The sequence below is a fragment of the Ascaphus truei genome, chromosome 5, assembly GCF_040206685.1.
Source record: "Ascaphus truei isolate aAscTru1 chromosome 5, aAscTru1.hap1, whole genome shotgun sequence".
NCBI lineage: Eukaryota > Metazoa > Chordata > Amphibia > Anura > Ascaphidae > Ascaphus > Ascaphus truei.
The window spans coordinates 116801777-116819794 of record NC_134487.1 but is presented as its reverse complement, the minus strand read 5'-3'; the positions used below and the strand labels follow the sequence as shown (position 1 = coordinate 116819794).

General features: G+C 41.8%; 1 protein-coding gene across 2 annotated transcripts in view; it reads right to left on the bottom strand.

Annotated features, from left to right (window-relative positions):
* PPFIA2 (PPFI scaffold protein A2) overlaps positions 1-18018 on the bottom strand; it is a 401131-nt gene that overhangs the window by 367807 nt on the left and 15306 nt on the right. For both annotated transcript variants that reach the window (XR_012801707.1, XM_075600502.1), the window contains exon 2: positions 12491-12741. Coding sequence is in view for 1 of the 2 variants with exons in the window: in XM_075600502.1 (XP_075456617.1) it covers positions 12491-12739 (249 nt within the window). In the remaining variant the exon portion in view is untranslated. The remainder of the gene's footprint in view (positions 1-12490; positions 12742-18018) is intronic.

Below are 18018 nucleotides of genomic sequence, written 5' to 3'. Positions count from 1 at the left end.
ATCCCCGCTGTTTTTGCATATAATTTTTTATTGAATAAGGTGTAAACTAAGAGGCAATAACGGCTGTCAATGTTTTAGGGAATGTCACATTAATAACCCAGATTTAACGGAGTTTAGTAAATCAAATCCTAAGAATGTTTTATGAATCTGTGGAACCCTTTAAAACTGAATTGTGACTTCATGAAACCTCTGTCCACTTATGGTATCCTATGTACAGATATGTAAAAATACTGTTTTTTTTTTTATGTGAACTAAAATCTTTTTACATTATATAGAATTCCTAACATCACTGTATAACCAGGAGGTTGTATTTACATATGTATAGGAAACCTAGGCAACTATAACATGCCTGGGTTCCCTCTATTTATATGCATGGGGCTAATTTCTGTGGAGAAATTGATTAACACACATTCCCAGCGAGCCCAAACTCCCACACCCACCACATCATGAATATATATTTATGTCAACAACAGAGCTACGGAGCGTGGCAATTGTATACAACAAGAGACAGGGGGTGCCCAATGCTACATCCCATTGACAAAACATATATGGTAAAAAGTATAAAGTAAAATACTTCAATAATAATATTAAATACTTGGTTATTTAGTTAACCCTTTGGCCAAAGCATCATAAGCCTGCATACCAATCCCAAGGGATAACCAAATTAATGCAGGTCCTACACTACACTGTGGACCCTTCCTTTTACCTCTGTAAGGTAAAACACCTGCGCTCCCCACAAGCTCCCCACAAGCTTCTCTTCAACATTCAAGAAAGGAGAAAACTGGAACTTCTCCAAAGAGGGTTGAGCAGCAAAGTTTGCCATTATTATCATATTTGAGCACACTTATATATATATCACATATCTTTATTAATTGATTTATTTATTTATTTTCACCTTCATTAGTAGTGCCTCACAATTTCTGTTTTGCACTTTCTCTCATTGCTCTGCATAGCTCTTGTTACCCCTGTGTGTGCAGTCCTATGCTTGGCTCTCCTCTGTGTTTCAGCCTGTTCCTGCTCCTGCTTATCCCTGGATTTCCCTGGTTTGACCTTTGCTCGTTCTGGACTACTCTGCTCTCTGTTGCCCTTGAACCCTGCATACGAACTCTACCTTGCTGACCTCTGTAAACCCTGGACTTTGGCTTACGAACTTGACGACTCTGAATTCTGGATCCCTGGACACTGGCGCACGGGCACCCCTACTCTTACTCTGTACTCCCAAGGCATTGCAAGTATCACTAACTATCTTTCAACAGGCCCGGCAACGCCATACCACACTCCGGGCACGCCCTCACTGCTGTGGGTGCGTGGTAATACCCTTCCCACCTCAGTATTGGGGTCTTGCCAGGTCTGCGGGCATACGGGCGTGACAACATAGAAGTATGCGGCATCCTTGCCCAATAGACCTACAATAAAGTTTTTGTCACAGGGATAAAGGGACTTGCCTAAGATCACAAGGAGCCGACACCGGGACATGAACCGGGCTCCCTTGCTTTAAACTCATTGTCACTGTTTTCAGTCAGTGCCGTTACTCGCTGAGTCGCTCCTTCAGCTCCTTAAATAGGATTGGCAGCTAGCATTTGGTTTGAATGAAAGAAACCTGAGGTTTTCACACATTTGACGCATATTTTAATAACTTCTCCACAAATCATACCGGTTACTTACAAAACTGACACTAAATCAAGTACTTTGACATACTGTAAAATAGCTTAATACATTGACAAAGTGAATCATGCTCTATACGGAACAGAACAGTTTTAGCGTAATATATCCATTGTGCTGCTTGACATATGACCTCTTACAATTTACATGATAGTGTTCCCACTTGCATGTCAGTAAATGTATCTTGAATTTGTGCATTACTGCATGACTGAAACGGAGAGTAAATCTGTGTAAGTATGACCCTGGCATTGCCAACCTAATCCCTCTGCACACACTTCAAACACTTCATGGCAACCCTCCCCCCACCTTCGAAAACACCCCAGCCATCACATACAAGATCCCTCCCCTTACACCAAAACTCCTGTTGCCACGTAACATACCTACAATACAACAACATACACAAACAACTCCATTAAAAAAGGACAGCCTCCAACAATCAAAATGCTAAATATTTATAAAAAGATTTCATACAAAAATAGTCTATAGTACGAGTGGGAGAACTACCATGAATCGCTCAATGGACGCATGTAAAACATACAGTATCAAAGGCATTTATGTGACCACTCATTATATTGTGTTACAAGTTCAATATACAGCTGCAGCGGCCGTTATTCAAACAAATCACGGCGCCAATTTCGTGTGCTCTGCTGCACTCCACGCGGCATGAACGCGGCCAATCGCCCCAGGCATCCATGTTTATCGCGATTGCTTTGTTTGAATTTCATGGGTTCTGTTTCTTTGGGTGCAATGAAATGAATGAATTGCAATGTGTACAGCACTGTGCTACTGTGCTACTGTGTCAATTTAAGGTGTTTAAAAAACAGAACTCTAAAATGCCATTTTCTGCACTCGCCACACTCGCGTCTTCAGGCGGTCAAGTTGGAAGACTTTTATTACATGAAATGCTCCTTTCAGATAAAATAACTACAAAACACTATAGTACAGAAATAAAATATGCGTGTTGTAACGTATAATGCAAGATGCACATTTTTGTTAAATGGTCATATCAACACAAGAATAAAATTTTAAAATCAAATACAAATTACATTGCATATCTTTCCTGCGTGAAGAGGACGGCAATTGTAACAGTGCTTCCCCCACTCTTTGGGAGATTCTGCTATTTCCAGGTGTGTGGTGCATGCTACCTGTAGGTTCACAAGAGGCTGAGGTGTCTGCCGATGGTAGGGGGGAAGCAGCTACTTTACAGTGCACGATCACTGTTAAACATTTACCTGTTAGCAGCTATCCTTTGCTTGTTTAGTTTTTGTTTTACTAGTTTATCCTGCTAATTACTACCCATTGATAGATTTGTGAGTGCATCCTATTTGGGGCTCCTCCTTGCCTACTCTCCCTCTCAGGAGAGATCTTTAGGTGAGATATTTCCTTCTTGTAGTTAATGTTTGTAAGCAAACCCTTCAAAAGTCTGAAAATTTCAAAGTTAAGGTGACATGCAAACTTAACTCCTCCCCCCGTGTTTTTATGATGTCCTCATACATTACGTCATAAAAGACATGATCCCATCACATCAGTGAATGTGGAGTGGATAAAGGTGATGATGGAATTATCAGGATGTATGTAGCACACTAAAGATTACTAATATAGCACTGTTTCTATATATAGCAATATATATATATAAATATAGCAATATGTCTACTCCGACCAGCACTGAAAATGGTTCATTCCTCCAAAGCTATCATCACAACCAAGCATGGGGCAGCAGTGCGGGTGCAGGGGGTATTGAGAAAACTGATACTTGTGGGATATGGAGGGTGGGTAGAGAAAGGAATCAGAGAGGACTGATACTTGTGGGGGGGGGGGGGGGCGTTAAAAAGTCCACAGATACTCGAGGAAGCAAGGGAAACAAATGTATCACAGAAACCTGGTGCATCTGCGGGGGCAGAGTGAGAAAGACACCGGAGAAGCCTGATGTAAGGAAGAGAGAGGAATTGGACAAGCCTTATGCTTCTGGTTGGCAGGTGGAGAAAGGCACCTGAGAAACATAATGCTTGTGGGGTGAGAGGAGTAAGGGATCAGATAAGCCATATGCTTGGGTGGCGAGAGGGAGAACGGGATTGGAGAGGCCTCATGTTTCTGGGGAGCGGGAGAGACAGGGAACAAAGAGGTCTGATGCTTGGGGAGGTGGGGAAGAAGGGTCCAGAAAAACCTAATGTTTGAGGAGTGGGCTGGGGGATAAATAGTCTGGAGTAGTCTGGTTCTTTGGCTGTATCCCACATGCTCTGATGTGATGGGATCATGTAATTTGTGATGGCATCAGTGATGTCATTTGTGGCATCATGAATGATGATACTAGCAAAGCATGGAGGGGGGGGTAAGGTTGTGTGTCACTTTAACTTTTTTTTTAGAAGATTAACAATTTAAAAAAAAAAAGACAGTAGAGTTATTGAAAAATATAACAAGTGCGGGTAACATTAATGTTTTCATTGTAACCAAATGCTTTAAAGCGGGTTTTTATGATTGTGTCAATCTATTTAATTATCTGTGAATTTAGGGAAAATTGTAAATCTATACTTATTTTGTTGTACTTGTATAAAGTAATTATGGTGCCATCATTGACCAAACTGACTGAAGTATATGAGAAGATTATAATTACACAGAATCTGGTGAAAATAGGAACATATATCCTTTTTGAGAGGCAAATCACTAAAGGTTATACTCTGTGGGTTATTAGATATTTGTAAGAAAACCAATTGCATTGATAAGTTGTTTACATTTCTTTTACCATGCAAACTTATAAATATAATGCACCAAAATTCCCCATCTCTCCTGGGAGGGAGCAAATTTCCTGGGATTCCTCACAGGAAAACTGGTGCTACCAATTGTCCACAAACAGATACCATCCTTATTTCAGAGCCACGATATCAACAATAAGCATATATAATAGAACACTCTAGAGGTCCAGTATCCCAATGTAAACATAAGTGTTTCTTCAAACTCCCCACTTCAATCGTGCCACGTGACAAACAACGGGAGGGGTGTAAGATGGTAGGGAGGAATGAAAGCAGCGATACCGCGGTGTTCCCTGTTCGGGACCACCCGCTAAGCAGCCGCTACCCTCCGCCACAACCCTCTCAACCCGGTGTCACCCACGATTGAGCAGACCTCACTGCGGAGGCAGGGGAAGGGAGAATATGAGAGGCAATCACTCACAGTCTTGACGCGCCGGGTCTCCGATCAGCGATGATGTCAGGGACTTCTGAACCGGAAGAGGAAGTCAGCGTGCTCCAGCCAGTAGTATTCAAAGCAAAAAATATTGTGTAAAGGCGGTTACTGCTGCCGCAAGGGATTAGAAGCCACACATATAAAAAATAAAGTATTCGGTTTAATAGTGCATATATACACACAAAAAAAGCCTGCTACAGAGCGAACTCTGACGCGTTTCGTTACAGCAGTGACTTTATCAGAGAGTCCTGGGAGGGAGCAAGGTCGGCGGTGTTTAATGCAGCTGGGGCCCAAGCGCGCTGCATGATATAGAGGGGCACAGTGGAGCTGGTGCATGATTAGCTCTCATAAAGCTGTAATATACACACTTGAAGCACAAACACAGCTGTCAAGATTGTCCTACATACTGTACCATATTTATGATGTGCCTAAGTAAACCAAAAGGTTGATGCCTTTCATAAAAACATGCTGTTTAAGTAACAGTGACAGAACGAGACTTATGGTGGAGCAGCTAGATGTGAGGAATGAATGTGTTACAGTCTCAAGCTTGGAATTCTTATATCACTGACCTTTAATTGATAACACTATTTCATAAATTGGGTTGGCAATAGAAAACCAATACCGATACAGGGATTGTAGGGGAGATCCGGGATAGTTGTCGGGACCCAACTTCTGTTATCATCCAGCCAGGGCCATTCCTCTTCCAGCACTTAATAAATGTGCCCTGGATGTTTAACGCTGAACCATCCATTGGTAAATCTGCCTCAATGTTTTTTTAGTTCCCATATCCCAGTATAACAGCCAGCTTTAGATGGCAGAATGTTTTAAGGACCCCCACACAGAAAGGACAATTCCTCTTCCTAGGTTATCACCAATAAAATGCAATTTATAAGTTGACCTTTTGTGTGGAACAAGAACATGTATCTGACATTAATCTATCATTGATGGTGAGAAACATAATTACGAATCAAGAACATGAACTATAAATTAAAGTCCACGATAAAGCACAAGGTCATAAATATCCTTCGCTCTAAAAATCAATCTTCATTTTGATTCTACAGAATTTCAGATGAATAGATTCTAGAACAGTTGAAATAAACTGGAGCAGGAGCAGACATGAGTTTCGTGAGAACTTGAAAGAGAAGAAATTATACCCCAGCAGGTGGACAATAGTATAATAAATGCACTATTGCACATTTTGTCACCTAATTGAAATGTAATGCACATTATAGTAAAATTTAATTGCAGTAGAAGGATGCTTGCAGATCATTAACTTTTATTAAAGTTTAAAATAGGACAATAAAAAAAAATGGTTGTGTTTTTATAATATATTTTCTTGGAATAAAAATGATCATTGAACGTAGAAAAACGTTAACAGAACTGATGCGGTGAATATACCCAGATTAAATTGAAGCATTATTAGTTTAGTGACACAGAAGATATAAACAGAAATCGTGACCCAATTCTTTGTTAGAGAGATGCTCAATACACACCGACTCCAAGTTAATCTACGCTAAACGCAAAATATGGTAGCCAGAAAGTGTAAAGGGATTTGCAAAGTTATAGTAATGCAAAACATATTGAAATGAAAGTCGTATTACGTGTGTAGTACATTCATGTTTTATATACAAATATATATTTTTATTGGTTCTTTTAATTGTTGCCACAGTTTTTATGCTAGGTCAAGGTTGCACATATAGGTCACAAGTCATCTAGGCTTCTAACGTGATGTTACCTAAATAGCCTCCCTGAGTTTAATGGGTATCTACAAAGTTAAATATATGCAAAAATAGTGGCCATTAGCGCCCTCGTTTTCATATGGCTAAAATGGCGTTAGCTAGCTATCGTCGGGATAATACAGTCCCCGACACTAACTGGCTCCAACCCTGGCATGTGTTAGCCATATGCCAAGGAAAATGCCAGATATATATTACAATGCAATACTGTATATACCTGGCATCTTCCTTCCCCAAAGAAATATAATTGTATAACCCCGTGGAAGTCATAGTGGACATCAGGGCATGCATGCCTTCATGGCCACTATGGCCTCCAAGGGGTTAATACACAGGTCTTGGCTACATTTTTGGGCTTAGTCGAGGGTAGTCACTTTGGCTTCCTATATTATGGCATAATAGGAATCCAAAGTGGGCTACTTCAGAACCCTGGACAAGGCCAAATAATTTTCTTCTACCTGGCATTAGGTGTTGGAAGCCACCAATGCCAGCTATAGCCACAACCTAAATTAACATAGAATTAATTCCTGCTGTAGATATGTTAACGGCAGGCCTTCTTACCTGTAAGACAGCACTTAACTCCTCGTTAGGGAGATTGGAAGATATATAACATTTGAAGATCCCTGTTACACTTAAAAAACCCATTAACGTCTCATTAAGTCATTAACAGACTTGTAACAGACTACCCCTTGCATGGTTCATATCTCCTCCCTGTTTCGCTGCATTTAGCATTCTCAAGTATTAATGGTCTATTACTGCAGGGGCGCTCAACTCCAGCCATCAAGCCCCCAACAGGTCAGGTTTTCAGGATACCCCAGCTTCAGCACATGTGGCTCAATCAGAGGCTCAGTCTTATACTGAGCCTCTGATAGAGCCACCTGTGCTGAAGCAGGGACTGACTGAGCCACCTGTGCTGAATCAGGGATATCCTGAAAACCTGACCTGTTGGGGTCACCCCTGCATTATTGTATATATCTGAAATACTATTTGCAATTTACAGTAATTCCTTTGCAGACAGGATTTAAGTTGTAGCAGCCACAGACATACACCTGAAAATTAGTGACACAACTATTTATCTAATTTTTCATAGACACAAAATGTTGCTTTGTTGTGTAATTATGAAAATATGTATTTGTATTGGTAAAGCAAAAGAAGAATACAGAAAACATTTGTTTTCTTGTGAAATGAGACTTCAAAAAAGGTACATAATGCAACAGCAAAACTATAGTTCTGGAATTCATATTGAAATTGATCATATTAATCCTAATGATGGATATTCACAAAATCACAGACAGAGGATCAATGGTATAACTCATTTTTATTCCAAAAAAATATATTATAAAAACACAACCTTTTTTTTTTTATTTTCCTAGGAAAAAGAAACAGACAATGAGAACGGTGGTCTCTCTTTGGTCAAAGAACTAGACACACAAATTAACACTTAATTAATATAATCTTGGTAAAGTCCTCTTATCTCAATATAACAGGGAGCATACAAATTAGGATAACACAGAAGTGTACGTATGCCCTTAGATACGTTGTCACCATCAAAAGAAAGATAAATCACTGACTTTAGCAAAGAGCAACCCCCCTCCAGAAACCTATAAAATTGTTGTTTTTTTTTTAATGTTAGAAATCATGATTTTCTTAATCAATATCTTCTAGGTTACATTGTAACATGGTAACATTTAGACCGCAATGGGCTCTGGGGAGAATTTCATTTTAACTTCCTGGACACTTACTATTTCAAACACTTGTATCTCCAGAACAGAGCATCAGATTTGAAAAAATAAAAACAGCGCTGGAAAGGGCAAGAAGAGATCTATTTTTAAGCCAAGACAATAAAGACTCCATTTTCTCATGGCAATCATATTACAACAGATCCATGTTCTTTTATTACATTTAGTAGCAATACGGTAATATTTTCTTCATGTCAGTGCCAACCACACAAACGTAACATATTGTAAAGCATATTGCAGACACTCTTTGGTTTGCAAGAGGCGTGTGAGGATTAATAATGCCAGAAATATGGAAACAGTGCAAAACAGCCAAAAAAAAAAAAAGAACGAAAACATAAGACATTGCATGTTCATTGCAAGGCATGTATTGCTCTACTTTTATGTAGTGATTGCCACTATTAATTGAGTTTGCAGAAGTATAATATGTTGCTTCTTGTAGTTATCACATAGTGTCTGATCATCTTGCTTTAACCACACTGGAAGCAAAATGTAAAACGCATCTTTAAAAACTAACATACAGTATCCGACTTCCCCTTTTCTCTCCTCCCTACCCCAAATTCATTTTTATGATAGTTTCTACAAGAGTGCGCTTCATTTGTAGAGCAATATAAAAGGAACAGAAACATACTTGGAGTCTATGAATTATAGCACAACACATACAGTATGTAAAATGTCAGTATATTTATTTTATATATTCATTGTAACTGATTTGGTCTTACTATTATTTTTGTACTTTATCTTCTGTTCATACAGTCATATTGATTTTTATCAACGTGATATTATACATTTTACTATGCTTTTATTGTACTTGTTTATTAAAATGAAATTGTAAATACACTAAAGCCCTCTTGATACACCCTGCTATATGCACATACTCTGCATCCCCCCCACACACACACACACACACACACACACACACACACACACACACACACACACACACACACACACACACACTGCAGCCCCCCCCCCTCTGTACACTGCAGACACACCCACCCACACACCTTGCTCATCAGTGTTCTCCTGTGCAGAATGCTCTGCAAGCTGCAAAGGGGAGGAGTCAGTGCCTTCTGTCCAATCACCTCCTCTGTCTGAAAGCTGCTCTGTGTATGAGAACTCAAACCTGATTGGCTGGAAGTCTTGGCAAGGTGCCAAAAATTCAGGATCGTTACTGAAAGGATAATGTTCGCAATCTTGACCCGAGAGCAGGGATTTCAATTCTGGACAGAAGTTTACACAGTTTAACCGATAATATAGCATAATATGAGGCAAACTGTAACGTTTCATAATTATAAGCAGTGTTCGACAAACCTATACATTTGCTCGCCCCGGGCGAGTGGATTTAACCCCCGGGCGAGTAAATATTGGCCCAAGCAGCACACGTTTGGTACTAGGTGGCGAGTAGATTTTTTTGTGTGGCGAGTAGATTTGTTGGTGATTTGTCAACCACTGATTATAAAGCAAATCATTCCTGTGAAAGTGATGCAATGGCTCACAATATAATGATACCAAGTGTCTCAGGACACTGTAAACTAGATAACAGATATTGTAAACGATAGGATAACTCCAATAATGTTAATATAAATGATTGCAATTCAGCAAAAAAAATGTAATTTCTAAAAAACAAAATGAAATTTAGAATAACTGTTGTTCGCAAGTAAGAGTAATAGTTCTAAGCATGTGAGCCCAATGTACCCCATTACAACCATGCTGCACGTTACGTGCTTTTCTATAAGCAGCATTCAAAGTTACATACACTGGCGACACACTTTATTCGAGCTCGGCTAGTCCCACGAATTCGGGTATACCCGGGTGTATTGAGGTTTGTGACTGTTTTCTGCCCGAGTGCATTGAGTTATTTTCCAGCAGGGATTGAAGCATTTTATTCCCGCTGGCTGCAATACTGCACAGTACATATATATATACTGCATTACAATTCATGAATTTATGCCATCTGGTAGACACGCGAAGCATTGCAGCCTATTAAATCCTAATCATTATCATTTAACAGATCAGCCGCCCATCAGCCAGGCATGAACCCAGGCTGGGAAGGCAAATGCAACGGGGCTTGTCAGAGGTGAGGAGCGGCGCATTCCAGGTATCTGCCAGGTACATACCGGGTATTTGCTCGAATAAAGTGTGTCGGTGCAGTAGTTACATACTGTAGTAGATGAGGTTGAAAAAAGACATGCGTCCATTAGGTTCAACCTATGCTAAATTTAGACAGATACTTTATCCTACATCCGTACTTAGAGTATATTGATCCAGTGGAAGGCAAACAATAAACTCCACTGAAATATCATCCAATGATATCTCATAAGGGAAAAAATAAATTCCTTCCTGGCTCCAAGAATTGGCAATCGGATTAATCCCTGGATCAACATCCTTCCCATGTTTACTTATTTGGTATATCCCAGTATACCTTTCCTTTCTAAAAAGATGTCCAACCTTTTTTTGAACAAATCTTTTGTATCTGCCATCACAGTCTCCATGGGTAATGAATTCAACATTTTAACTGCCCTTACTGTAAAGAACCCTTTCCTTTCCCGCTGGGGAAATCTCCTTTCCTCCAACCTTAAGGGATGGCCCCGAGACCTTAGTACTGCCCGTGGGATGAATAGTTCTTTTGAAAGCTCCTTGTATTGTCCCTGAATATATTTGTATATAGTTATCATATCCCCTCTTAGACGCCTCTTTTCTAATGTAAATAAATCTAATTTAGCTAGCCTCTCCTCATAAGTTAGATTGTCAAACCCCTTTATTAATTTGTTGGCTCTTCTCTGCACTCTCTCTAGTTCCATAATGTTTTTTCTAAGGAGTGGTGCCCAAAATTGTACTCCATATTCAAGGTGTGGTCTTACCAATGCTTTATAAAAGGGGCATCATTTTGTTTACTTCCCTTCTATCAATTGCCCGTTTAATGCAAGATAACATCCTGTTTGCCTTTGCAGCTACTGGGCACTATTGCTAAGCCTGCTGTCTACAAGCACTCCTAAATCCTTCCCCATCAAGGATTCCCCTAATTTATCCCCATATAATTTGTAAGTAGCCTGTTTATTCTTGCTTCCCAAATGCATAACCTTACATTTATCTGTATTAAACCTCATCTGCCATTTACCTGCTTCAGGTTGATTTACATAATGGGGCCTATGCATCCACGAACAGTAAAACGTGTTGTGACGCACTGACCAAGTTTGCTCCAAAATTGCATCTGATGTACTAAACTTGTCGCTCCAGTATCTAAGGGTTTGTCCAGGCTGAGAGTGAGGTGCTTAGCGCAATCAAACACATTGCAACAATGTGTTTGACCAGCGAGCACACGGCGCTCAGCTGCTTGGCAAGACAAATCAATTTGATTTTGCCGCTCGCTGGTGCGTCACGTGAACGGTTCCCCCAATGAGGGTGAACCAGCTCCGTGACATCACATCCGCGCCCCCGATACGCCCCCCCCCCCCACGCGCGTAACTAGTTGCCAAGGTATCACCGGGGCAACCTGTGCCTGATGCACGGCGCTTGAGTGCCAGTGCGCTCGGTTGCATCCTGGCCGCAGCCTTACACAAGGCGCAGATTTTCAAGCAAGAAAGCGAATGTCACCTCAGACCTGTCCTGACTATTTGGCTAAGATTGAAAAGCAGAAAAGTGACGCCCAGAGGCACAATTTGTTAAATCTCATTATAATCGATGTGTCATGTAACCCTCCCTAACTCCTCCTACTGACACAATAAAAAAAAAAATAAGCAGACACACATAGCGTAAAAACTGCAGCAAAATCCTTGTAACATTGGTAGCAATACAAAAATGACGCAATTTGCTCCAATAGCGCTACACAAGTGCCTTAGTACATATACCCCCATTGGTTCTGGGAAGATCTGCAGTGTATTGCATGGACTGATGGCTTAAAACAGCTCTCAGCTCATACCAATGTTCTAATTTTGTATCCACTGTTACTGCTCTACTGATAGATTGATTGGTTTTTACTTAATGTGAATTGGTCTATGGATAAAATGCTGATTAACAGAGTTATGTGACCAGGTACACACTGCAACAAGAGCATACAGTATATCTGACCATGGTATCTTCCAGTTTTCTTATGTTGATCGCGGACTGCATGTTTTACTGTACAGAACACAATAATACAACCAGAATGAAGATGGCATAACAGCCACTACTACAGACCTGGGGTAGTGCGGAGTTTAGCTGTCGCTGGAGTGCGTCTCTGTCATAGATAACATCCTGAAGTCGCTGCTGGGCAAGTCCAAGGCTTTCCTGTGTTTCACGCAGGGTGTCCAGCAGGCGATCTCGCTCATCCAGCATATTCACCATCAGCTGTTCAAAGTGGGAATCCGAGTCTGACCCGCTGCTTTGGGACCCCCTTTGACTCATAGGGGTGTCCTCATTTATCGTCGGCATTACTTCACACATCATTTCTGCACAAGCACAAAGAGAGGCGTCAGACAGGTTTTTACTGCAAATAAGCTTCATTCACATAATGCAAAGTTGATATTTACAGAGTAGCATATGCAGTATTGACAATGACTGTAGCCGAACATTTGTGAATAAATTAGCCAAACCAAATCAGCAGTAAAAAGGGTAACATTATCATTACTGGAACCTTCTCTATAAAAGGGCACCAACATACATCATGTATTTTCAGATACACACACAAAGATCAAAAGGTTCCTTGTTTAAAAACTGCACTGTTTAAGAAGCATGCATAGCAGGTGACAGTTATAATATGAGTGGTGTGTTGTGTTATAATAAGCCTAGTGTTGTTTCCTGAGCTCGCCTCTAGCTATTAAAAGGTCAAGAAGGAAATCTGACAGACACTGCAACCATGGGTATATAGCACTAGTATAATCGTGTATGTCATGATATTGAACTTAAGTTATCCTTCTCATTTTAAACTGTGATGTCACACAACGTCCTAACTTGCCTGTGAAAGAGGTGAGGAGAAAGTGAAGACAGCTAGCACCATTTTATGTTTAGGAATGAAAGTAAACATGTGATGTTGAATAAAATAATACACTAAAACAACTAAACTCCTGCTATTATTAGGCATATTATTTACAGCTGCTTAACCCCATTACACAGCCAAACTACTATATATTATGGCACCCTTCAAAACACCAATAGAGAAACGTCCACAGCAATAAAAGGTTATGGCAAGTGAGATGTAGGCATTTGTCACACAACATCAACAAGGCTCTGATAGCTAGAGCTTGGCTAAGTCAGGTTTAAAACACAGGCTGTTGCGTAAAACACATAAAGACTTTTTTTTAAATAATAAATATTAAATGTCAAATCATTCATATACAAATATGCCAAACCTAGGAAAAATACTTCAATCCCAGGAATAATTATGCACCATTGAATTTAAACTAAATAATTTCACTTTTCCAATCTGTATAAATCAGTTTCATATATCATATATCAGCATTTTATTCTTGTATGTGGAATTTTTTATGTTAGCTATAAAAGCCTAAGGAGAATTCCTATTTGATTCATTCTAATATCAAGTGCAATCATTCATACTCTGCTATATTCCTATATTATACACAACACATAGTTTATTCATAATGCATTCAATATATAGTGTGCATTAGTTCTGGATTTAAGTGATGGCACAAACTCCTCCAGGCTTAAAATGACCTTTCTAGCCAGGTCAGGAATCTGAGTGAACATGGAACACTGACATTTCTTAGAGCTTAAAGCTACCCATCTCATAATCTTCACAGGAATTCCATTGCCACGTGTTTTAGAGTCATTTCCACTGCTCCTACAAGTGGTGATAAATTGCTGAGTTTCATAAAGAGGTGTAGCAGGCCGGTCCATGTTAGAATGATACAGTAACTCTGTGAACCATTGACACCAATAAAATAATAGTTAATAGTTTTTCTAAATACAGATATAACAGCCATTATTGCACTCACTGGCGCATCGCTGCTTGACAAAACGTGTCAGTGACAGAAGCAGCCATGGTTTTGAATCAGCCACGTGCAAAAACAGAGACGGGGCTAATGCGCTATTTCACCCTCAGGAGCATGCCAGCAAATGCAATAATGTCTGCTATATCTATATCATGGTGGTCAATTAAAAGGGACTGTATCACAACCTGCAGCAAACCAACACTTCTACAGCAGTTACGCAGATGTTGGAACTATGCTCCGTACAATATATGTATGTATGTATGTATGTATGTATGTATGTAAATCTTGATTTATATAGCGCCGACAGTGTACTCAGCGCTTTACAAAGACAATACAATACAGGGAATTATAATAATACAATAAGCACAGCAACGTCAGACAATAGGAAAGGAAATCCCAGCCCCGGAGAGCTTACAATCTAGGTGCTATGTTGGGAGAGTTACAGAGACAGCAGGTGAGGGAATAAATGCAGTAGATGGCAGTGCTTGGCCACAATAGTTGGTAGGAGCGACTGAGCGTGGGACAGTAGCCATAAGTGCAGACTATTGGAATGCTTCTTTTGAGAGCTGGGTTTTACGTTTGGTTGGTATTAAATTAGATAGGTTAACATCATTAGCAGGGAAAGAGGTGGCAGGGAGGCGTGGGTGAGAGCAGGTGTGTATATGGGAAGAAGAAGACGATGAAGATGATGATGAAGAAGATGATGAAGAGGATGATGAAGAAGATGATGAAGAAGATGATGAAGAAGATGATGATGAAAAAGATGTAGATGTAGATGATGATGATGATGATGATGAAGAAGATGATGATGAAAAAGATGTAGATGATGATGATGATGATGATGATGATGATGATGATGATGATGATGATGATGATGATGATGATGATGATGATGATGATAAAGATTTGTGGGGGTGCTTTTTATTGAGGGTGTAAAAGTTGTTGAAAAATGTATGTAAATAGTGATACAGTGTATTAGCACAAGCATAGGTGGAGGAAAGGCGAGATTGTGAAATGTGGATAGGAGGAGGAAGGGAAAATGGAGAGAACAGAAACATTTACGAAGGAGTGAGGAAACAACAAACAGAAAAAGTAATAGTGAGGGCATAATAAGACCTAGGGAGAGAGATAGGAGAAGAGAGTTCCCAGGTATTGGCGGATAAGAAGAGTAGAAGTTGAAACAGCCGGTGTATAAATCAGACCTGGGAAGACAGTGTAGCACAGAAGATTAAACAGTAGATTAGATAGTGAATATGTAGATGTATAAAAAATTGGCAGAGCATTTAGAGACAACTTCTTACAGTTGCAGGGATGTTGATGCAGGGCAGAGTCCAATTCTTGGTGTATTCTTCACCTTCAATTATAACTCTGCAGACACATCATATGTGACACTTAAAATGTTACACAGCCAATATATCTTCAATATATCTTCCATAGATGCAGACACAGGAGGGAAGGAGCGCCAGCATTTTGACACGCTCCCCACCCCTCCTGAGCCCACTCTGCCGAGCGCTAGCATTGCGATGTCCCCCCCCCCGCCCCCCAACCCCCTCTGCCTATTAGGGAAGGATCGGCAGTAGTTTGATGCGATCCCCTGCAGGCAGAGAGGAGAGCAGGAGGAGATCAGAGGCCGGTCTGACTGCAGAGTGTGGTGGCGGGGTTAGTGATAACGGAGCCTGTTAGTGAGAGCAGGAAGTGAGGTGCCTGCTGCCAGGGACTAAGATGGCTTTCCCCCCCCCTCCAGCCATGCTCCACAGTGAAAGGTAGGACACCCTCCCCCCCACCTGCAGCTGCTCCTCAGAGATAGTGGCAGTGTGGCAGTGGCAGTGTGGCAGTGGCAGTGTTGCTGTGTCAGGGGCAGTGGCAGAGGCAGTGTGGCAGTGGCAGTAGCTGTGTGGCAGTGTGGCAGTGTGGCAGTGTGGCAGTGGCTGTGTGTCAGTGTGGCTGTGGCAGTGGCAGTGTGTCAGTGTGTCAGTGTGGCTGTGTGGCAGTGGCAGTGTGGCTGTGTGCCAGTGGCAGTGTGGCAGTGGCAGTGTGGCTGTGTGGCTGTGTGTCAGTGTCAGTGTGGCTATGGCAGTGTGGCAGTGTCAGTGTCAGTATGGCAGTGGCAGTGTGGCAGTGAAGCAGTGCCTGTGCAGGTCAGTGTCTGTGCCTGCGCAGGTCAGTGTCTGTGCCTGTGCAGGTCAGTGTCTGTGCAGGTCAGTGCCTGTGCAGGTCAGTGTCTGTGCAGGTCAGTGTCTGTGCAGGTCAGTGTCTGTGCAGGTCAGTGTATGTGCCTCTGCAGGTCAGTGTCTGAGCCGGTCAGTGTCTGTGTCTGTGCCGGTCAGTGTCTGTGCCTGTGCCGGTCAGTGTCTGTGCCTGTGCCGGTCAGAGTCTGTGCCTGTGCAGGTCAGTGTCTGTGACTGTGCAGGTCAGTGTCTGTGTCTGTGCAGGTCAGTGTCTGTGCCTCTGCAGGTCAGTGTCTGTGCCTGTGCAGGTCAGTGTCTGTGCCTGTGCAGGTCAGTGTCTGTGCCGGTCAGTGTCTGTGTCTGTGCAGGTCAGTGTCTGTGTCTGTGCAGGTGAGTGCCTGTGCCTGTGCAGGTCAGTGTCTGTTTCTCTGCAGGTCAGTGTCTGTGTCTCTGCGGGTCAGTGTCAGTATCTGTGTCTGTGCCTGCGCAGGTCAGTGCCTGTGCAGGTCAGTGTCTGTGTCTGTGCAGGTCAGTGCCTGTGCAGGTCAGTGCCTGTCCAGGTCAGTGTCTGTGCAGGTCAGTGTCTCTGCAGGTCAGTGTCTCTGCAGGTTAGTGTCTGTGCCTCTGCAGGTCAGTGTCTGTGCCGGTCAGTGTCTGTGTCTTTGCCGGTCAGTGTCTGTGCCTGTGCAGGTCAGTGTCTGTCCAGGTCAGTGTCTGTGCAGGTCAGAGTCTCTGCAGGTCAGTGTCTCTGCAGGTCAGTGTCTCTGCAGGTCAGTGTCTGTGCCTCTGCAGGTCAGTGTCTGTGCCGGTCAGTGTCTGTGTCTGTGCAGGTATTTGTATTTGTATGTCATTATTTATATAGCGCCATAAATGTACATAGCGCTTCACAGTAGTAATACATATCATATAAATAACAAATAATATAAATAACAGATCATGGGAATAAGTGCTTCAGACATACTGTAAAAGTAACATTAAGGAAGGAGTCCCTGCTCCGAGGAGCTTACAATCTAATTGGTAGGTAGGGAGAACGTACAGAGACAGTAGGAGGGAATTCTAGTAAGTGCGTCTGCAGGGGGCCAAGCTTTATGTATCATGTGTCCATGATTATCCAGTGCTACTCATATGCTTCTTTAAGCAGATGTGTCTTAAGGTGAGTCTTAAAGGTGGATAGCGAGGGGGCTAGTCGGGTATTGAGGGGAAGGGCATTCCAGAGGTGTGGGGCAGAAAGTGAGAAAGGTTTAAGACGGGAGAGAGCTTTAGATACAAAGGGGGTAGAAAGAAGACATCCTTGAGAAGAACGCAAGAGTCGGGATGGTGCATAGCGAGAAATTAGGGCTGAGATGTAAGGAGGGGCAGAAGAATGTAAAGCTTTAAAAGTGAGCAGGAGAATTGAGTGTGAGATACGCGATTTAATCGGAAGCCAGGAGAGAGATTTCAGGAGGGGAGATGCGGAGACAGATTTAGGAAAGAGTAGAGTGATTCTGGCAGCAGCGTTTAGGATAGTAGTAGGGGAGACAGGTGAGAGGTAGGAAGGCCGGACAGCAGGAGGTTGCAGTAATCGAGACGTGAGAGAATGAGGGCCTGAGTCAGAGTTTTAGCAGTTGAG